Source organism: Sinocyclocheilus anshuiensis, unplaced genomic scaffold, assembly GCF_001515605.1.
Source record: "Sinocyclocheilus anshuiensis isolate Anshui unplaced genomic scaffold, SAMN03320099.WGS_v1.1 scaffold469, whole genome shotgun sequence".
Lineage (NCBI taxonomy): Eukaryota > Metazoa > Chordata > Actinopteri > Cypriniformes > Cyprinidae > Sinocyclocheilus > Sinocyclocheilus anshuiensis.
The window spans coordinates 104,785-112,184 of record NW_015537995.1 but is presented as its reverse complement, the minus strand read 5'-3'; the positions used below and the strand labels follow the sequence as shown (position 1 = coordinate 112,184).

Sequence of the window (7,400 nt, the reverse complement as noted above, 5' to 3'; positions counted from 1 at the left end):
CTGGGTGGGGGGGGGGGGGGGGGGGTATGTGTTGACTGCATTTTTGTATCATTTGTATTATTTGTATATTTTTGATCTTTTTTATTATTAAAGTTTGGTGCCTGATTTTGTTTCACTGTTTGCATGATTTGCATATTTATAAAATTAATACTATTTGTTGTTCTTGTATATAGGTCCACCTGCTAATTGAACCCAGCTAATTATCTCTAATTAGTAATCCAGAAAAAGGGTACATGGTTGTTGTTATGTGAGCACTAAAAAAAAAGCAACGTGCTCAAATGTTTGCTTGAGCTGGTTTAGTTTTTAATTCATTTGCACTGTGCACTTTTTTACACTATGATGTTTATATAATAAGATACATTTTTGCTAGACCTTTTCCAGTCTGGATTACATTCAGTGTGTGGCCAGCAATCTCTTTGTTTGCACTTGCAGTTTTTTTTTTTTTGTGTGTGTGTAATTAATTGTGAAATTTACTAGCAATTTCTGAAAGTACTCAGGGTGAAGATACTGAAAATCAACATCAATCAGTCATAAATAAACAGTTTCATTGCTTTCTGCATTATCAGAGAGGGTCCTGCAAGTGTTTAGACCCAGCCAAAGTCCTGACCAGTCATCTGGTAGAACTTCATGTTGAAAGGCCTGTAGAAATCCCTGAGTCTGTGCAGCACTTCCGCTGGTATGTGTGGATGCGGTCGGCCTTTCGATTTCCCCAGGCATCGTGGTCTGCTGCTTCCTTCCGGCTTTTTGAGGCAGGGGAAGCCTTTAGTCTGGTTAAAGTAGAAGTGCTTATTGGTCACCACCCGTTTGAGTCCCAGGAAATCCTGCACCCGGCCCATTTCTCCCGCGGGGTCCGTCACCAGCTTCTCGCCGCTCACAAAAAGAAACTGCGCAAGCGGGAAATACCTGAGCCAGTTCTCCAGGTGTTTGGCGTAGATGCCGATCCTCACGGCGCTCCAGGACGTGTCGATCAGACCCGTGGTGGAGTTCTTGAAGACCAGATTCTGGAAGGACGGCAGGCTGGGGCTTTTAGTCAGAGTCTGAGTGTAGTCCGACACGGCCCGGGTCACGGGGTCACGGACCACCACAATGAGTTTGGTGCTGCGGCTCATGGAGAAGACGCGAGGCGGTGCTTCACGGGTGATGAAGTAGCTGGGTGTTTTCTCCATGGTGATCTGGCCATCTAAAGTACGCGGCATTAGATTCCTACAGAACGAGAAACTGAAAGTTAGTCATAATAGAAGTCAGTTCTGTGATCAAACATGGTTTCTAAATGGTTTGAAACACCACAACTCCTACAGAAATGCAGTATGTGAAATATATTGCCCTTTATCAAGTGATATTGCCAAATATAATTTTCAAATATTTACATTCTCTGGGTAGATGAATATTAGAACATATAAAAAATCCCCAAAGCAAAATTTGTATATGTACATAGGTTAATAAGATCTATATTAGGATTTTTGGTATGGTATGGGATTATATGTAGCAACTATATATGTCAATATATACGTATGTAGCAATGTGTATTTTGTTTATGCAAATTTATTAAAATAACATAAATACAAAAATATGTGTGTTTATATTTATTTTTGTAATAAAGGTTTAGATACATATCTATCTTTTATATTTACTTATATAATATGTATTCATGGGTGTAAGGATAGATATACATGTACATGATGTACAGTATATGCCCAAAAATGTCCTAAAAAAACATACATATTTGTGCTAGATATACAGTATATGTTAATATATGAAATTGTTCCAATGTCTAATAGGTTGTTTTAATTCACCTTAGATATTTCATAGAAATGTATATATGTGTACATATATATTACATTTTTGTATGGGAAATCCTGACACATTTTCAGTATGCATTAAATATCTAGGTTCCCATATTATGCTAATTCACAAGTTCAAAATTTTATTTTTGGGGTCTGTTACAAGACATTTACATGATTCAATATTCAAAAACACATTATTTTTCTCACACTGTACATTGTGGCAGTACCTTTGCCTGAAACATTCCTTTTTTAGTTGCTGTCTCTTTAAATCCTGCCTTTCCAAAAAAGCCAAGTCAGCTCCGATTGGTCAGCAAGTCCACTCTTTTATAATTGGTTTAACCACTACTCTAATAAAGATAAAAAAAAAAATATGTAGTTAAAATAATATATATATCATCATCACTGGGTTCAGTGCATTGCATTATGGGATTTTTTTTTCTTAAAGGTTCACCTAAAAATGAAAATTCTATCTACTAACTTGTGTTGTTCCAAACCAGTATTACACAAGACTTTATTTCTGTGTAACACACAAAAAGATCTTTTGAAAAAGTCTTACATGTTCGGAGCAACATGAACATAAAAAAAAGACTTATACTTTCATTTTTGCTGAACTGTGCCTTTAAGGATACAATGCTGCTTTAGAATTTGGCTGAAATCATAAACATTTTGGAATGCACCTAAAATGTCATCTACTGTATGTAGGCAGGTTTTGGGACAGGTTTTCTGTGGCTGCACCTATGTCGTCCAAGCTAAATATTAAACTGTAATTTTAAGCAATAATGCAAAATGAAAAACTGTTTTAAAATTGACTCTGGAGACATGATAATTGCCACCATTTCAGCTCTCGCCAGCGGATGAAGCTGTCACACGTGTTTTGCGATTCAGTTCATTATGATGAAAGATGTTCTTTTTATTATCAAACATAAAACAAGCAGTTCTCTGATGAGGCCAGTGTTGAATTACTCACTCCATCCTGAGTAATGCAAAGTGTAAAGCGTTGTTAAATAAACATAAAAGCTGACTTTATTAAAAACCAGCCTTGTGAAATAAACGTCAGCGAGAAGGGAGTTGGTGAGCTGCTATGAAAGAAAGAAAAACACGAAAGCATAACAACTCTAAGCAGTCATTTCCTGATGGGTTTTGTCCCCAGAACGTCTGTCAGGAGTCTCTCGATCTCTCCAAGGCTCTTTTGTGCTGATTTGAGGTCAGTTTTGCGAGATCTCATTTAAAAGATGAGGATATTGGCTCCAGTAATGGAATAATATCCTAAATCAGCACAGAAGGTTTGCCTTTACCACAGTATATTAAATATCAATTATATATGTCGTTTTTTTATATTTATTTTTCTATATTTGTATACACACACACATATATTACATTTATTAATTATTATAATATATAAATATTTAAAATTAATAGTTTTCTATAATATAAACATAATAAAAATATAATTGTATATAATATACAATTATGTAATATAAATGTAATAAAATATAAATATAATAAATAATAAATAAATATAAATAAATTAAGTTTGTTGTTGGTTATAAGGTTCAGTTAATCTCTTTAATGAATGCCCAATAGCTCCAGCATCAAGTGGAAAAGTCTCTACACTGACTCTCATTATTTCCATAGAGAACATATGCTGCAGATTAACTCTTCACTGGTCTGTGATGGGGTTTGGAAAGCGGTCGCTCTCTCTGTCTCTTTCTCTGAGGCTGGCCATCATCTCATTGCCATGAAGCTAATATTCAACTCTAATACAAATCATATTGCTCTATGAGAGCTTTACCACTGAGACAAGAATCAGAGGAATCATGCTGACTGATCCGTGAAGGAGAATAACGAGTAACATTGAGAAATTGGATTTGCCATTTGACCTGCAATGCTCTTAAAGGAACAGTTCACCATAAACCATGATATTTTATCACTATTTATCCACCCTGTTATTATTTGAAGAGAATTTTTGATGACTCTTCATGCTGCACTTGTTCAAACAATTACCATTTGTAGTCTGTTTAGCTCCAAGAAGGACACAAAGCATTAAAAAGCCATAAAGACTGGCCATATAACTTCTGAAGCCAGTGTTTTGATTGTGTTTACATGATGCATGTTCCCAGCGCCTGCTTTTAGGGATGTGATCTTGAAGCATTACATGCAGAGCTTTTAATTTGGAAAGCATGTCATGGTTAATGTCAGTGTTGTCATTCTCACCCTGCATCTAAAGTGCAAGCGCTGTTTGGCTATGTACACACTGCTAAGTGCATGTTTAATTCAGAGTAATCAAGCTAATGGAAGCCATAATGGCCACGGCCACATCTGCTGACATCATGTTTACGTTGTGGAGAGCAGGCTGGTAATCAGCGAAAAGTTTGGGCTTTTCTCAATTCACGCCAGTGGCCCACACACTCCGGTTGACCCGTTTGATCTCCCAATCCAAAGAAGCATCGCAAGATAAAGCCCTCATTTCGTCCAGGTTCGCAAACGCAGCTGACTGGCGATCTCTGGCAACCTTTGATCTGGCGCCAGCTGTGCGCTTGTGTGTTTTCTTCTTTATCAGGTGGCTCGCGGCAGCTGCTGTTACCTGTGCGGTTGCTTGGCTAGCATCCACGCTGTTTGTTTTGATCACACCTAGCGTAACGTTAGTGCTTAGCATCTGGACCGGAAATGTGAGCCTGGAGTTTGTATGAGTTTATCAGAGCAGAACCTGGCAACAATTTATTTCTGTTTACTGGTACAGAAGGCACAGCTGCGGGTGGCCTGCTGCAAAACAATGGCCTCGAAAAATATCAACAACTCCATCCCTTTGGCATTCAGTTGGTATTAAATATAATTAATGTTTTAAAATGCATTGAAAATGTTAAGAAAAATACACTGTAACATTGTTTTTAGTGGTGTCCTAACAAACATCCTTAAAACAAAATACACCTGATGAGCAAAAACAAAAGAGATTTAGAAAATATATATTCTCTGGTGCATTTTATATTTTGCTACTGGTGAAATACATAACACCTGTATAGGATATTTAAGATAGATAGATAGATAGATAGACATATTTTTTTATTATTTATTTGTTTATTTATTTTGCATATATTTATTTGTAATTTTACATGTGATTATTGAAATTTTATTTACATTTTACATGTATTTATTTATATTTGTATTTATTTATTTATAGATAGATAGATAGATAGATAGATAGATTGATAGATAGATAGATTGATTGTAAAAGAAACATCAGCGAGAAGGGAGTTTATTCACTTATTTATTGATAATTTATTTAATTATTTAGTTTAAATGTATTTATTAATTTATTGTCATTCTTATGAGCAATCCGCATCAGTTATATGATAAGAATTTGGTTGGTCATGAAGACTCAAAATATTCCTGAAACATTATTAACAAAATAACATGGTTTCTTTCTGGACATCACACAATTATACAGACTGACCACCACTGTTTGGTTTAGGTTTCTGCGGTGTGCTGCGAGTTACTTTTCAAAATATTCAAATACATTTTTGAACCAAAACATGCTGAACTATAAAAAAGAGACAGCAAACACAGTGCGGCAAGTGATGCCTTATTACACACACACATACACAAGCTCTTCCTCGTAGCTGTTTGCATAATACACATCAGAACAGAGTGGGATCTCCTCTCCCTCATTTAAATGAACCACAGGATATAACCTTTCTCCCATTATCAGAGGAAAACATCCAGACAGAAACTGCCCCGTGTCTGGCAGCAGTGACCCGGGATGTTCCCGTCCTGATCTCTGCCACATCTGGCAGCAATGAGTCTCCGGGAGGAAGTTTCTTCCCATTAAGAGCTCACCATGGGTTTGAATGGGTATGGATATTTTAGGTCTCTGAAATGTTACATGTTACAAAATGACATAAAAAGCTTACTTTTAATGAGTCCCGTTGTCTTGCTGTTCATATATAAATCTATAAAATATAAAAACTTCTGGAAAACAAGACTGAGGTGCAAAATTCAGAAAAGAAAAGCAAGTCCTTAAATCTTGAATATCTTGTTCAGTATATGTTTGACTGAATTTTCAAAATGAAATTAACTTGCATAGAAATGAATTCAAATTGAGGATCTTAACAGTTTTATTTAGTATAATTGATATACTATTATAGTTTTTGTTAATATCTTTTTATTTTTATTTCATTTTTTACATGTAGTTTTCATTTTAATTTGTTAGCTTTATTAATTTTTGTTGTTTTTTAAACAATTTTTAAATTGAATTTTAGTTTATTTAAGTACTTTAGTTTACACTAAATAAAAAGTAGAAATAGGCTTTTAGATCATGTCAGATAATGTTTATTTTATTTCAAATAGTTTTTTTATGGTTTTGGTTCTAGTTAACATTAATTTCAAATCACAAAAATATTTGAAAACTAGACAGAAATGTTTACAATTAAGTACTGCAGTGTGACTATGGTCTCATGTTTTAAAAACTAAAACCCCGTAATATATATCCAGAATCCACTATGCATGAGATAAAAGAATCTCAGGTGCATCACTCTTGTTTGAATTCCACCAAAAAGCCTTAAAACAGGTTGTACTCAGACACAGCACTCAGTTTGCTGAACACCACAGCGAGGACAGCAGGGCCTGCTTATTGAAAACACAGCGAGAACACAGGCTTGTCATTATGGAGCAAATGGGAGCTTCTAGAAACTGTGGGAAGCAATTAAATGTCAGCTGGAAATAACAAGTAAAGCACCATAAAACTGCTCAAACATGCAAAAGGACACAAAGCAAGGGACAAAACATTCCCTTACGAAAGAAAAATCACAGAGGAGAACTCTTGAACATCTCAGTTGTTTCTCTTACACATCAATTACATGAAATGGATATTTCTTCTCAGATTTTCTCCTGAAAACAGATCCTAGTAAGACCTCATCTGCAATTTCTTTGTCACAAATGACAAAGATTTTAACTTGAACTTAGTCATTTCTCATCAAGACCAAATGATCTGAGCTTTTCTCCAAACAAATGTTAGAAGAAACATCTCAAGCAAAGCTAGCAGGTGAATGAGTCAAGACTGAGCTCTTCATTAAGCTCTACGTGTGTGGTATAGCAGGAAAGCCACAGGTCAAAGGAGAAACCAAGATCTAAATGCTCACATCCTTGAAAGAAAGAGGGAGGTCCCGCATTAACAGGAAACAGACCAGTGGCAAATCAGGGATTACAGACGTGTGTGTGTGTGTGTGTGTGTGTGAGAGGAACTAATCGCCCTTCTGCCCTCACTATCATGTGGGAAAATCAGCGGAGCGGCTGTGAGCGTGTGTTTGTGTGGGTTTATCTGTGAAGCAGCAGCAGGACGACCACACGAGGACACAATAACACGAACTACAACTTCTGTCAGATTTCAAAACACTTTAACCTCCCTCTGAATTCCATCTGAAATAGCGATCAATTCACCCTAATCAGCCGGTTAACATCAACAATATTTGTTAACTCTTTGTATAAAACTGAGTTTGTACACACACATGCACACCAAAAACCTCATAAAATTTAATTATTTTAATTAAATGTATTTATTTTATTAATATATTTGTATGCACATACACACCAATATATACTGTATATATATATATATATATA

At 35.6% G+C, this 7,400-nt stretch overlaps 1 protein-coding gene across 1 annotated transcript in view; it reads right to left on the bottom strand.

Moving 5' to 3' along the window:
* Window positions 1-106: 106 nt before the first annotated feature.
* Window positions 107-7,400, bottom strand: part of LOC107676253 (heparan sulfate glucosamine 3-O-sulfotransferase 6-like) — a 14,615-nt gene continuing 7,321 nt past the window's right edge. The window contains exon 2 of the mRNA XM_016470777.1: window positions 107-1,203. Coding sequence (XP_016326263.1) covers window positions 585-1,203 — 619 coding nt within the window. The 3' untranslated portion in view covers window positions 107-584. The remainder of the gene's footprint in view (window positions 1,204-7,400) is intronic.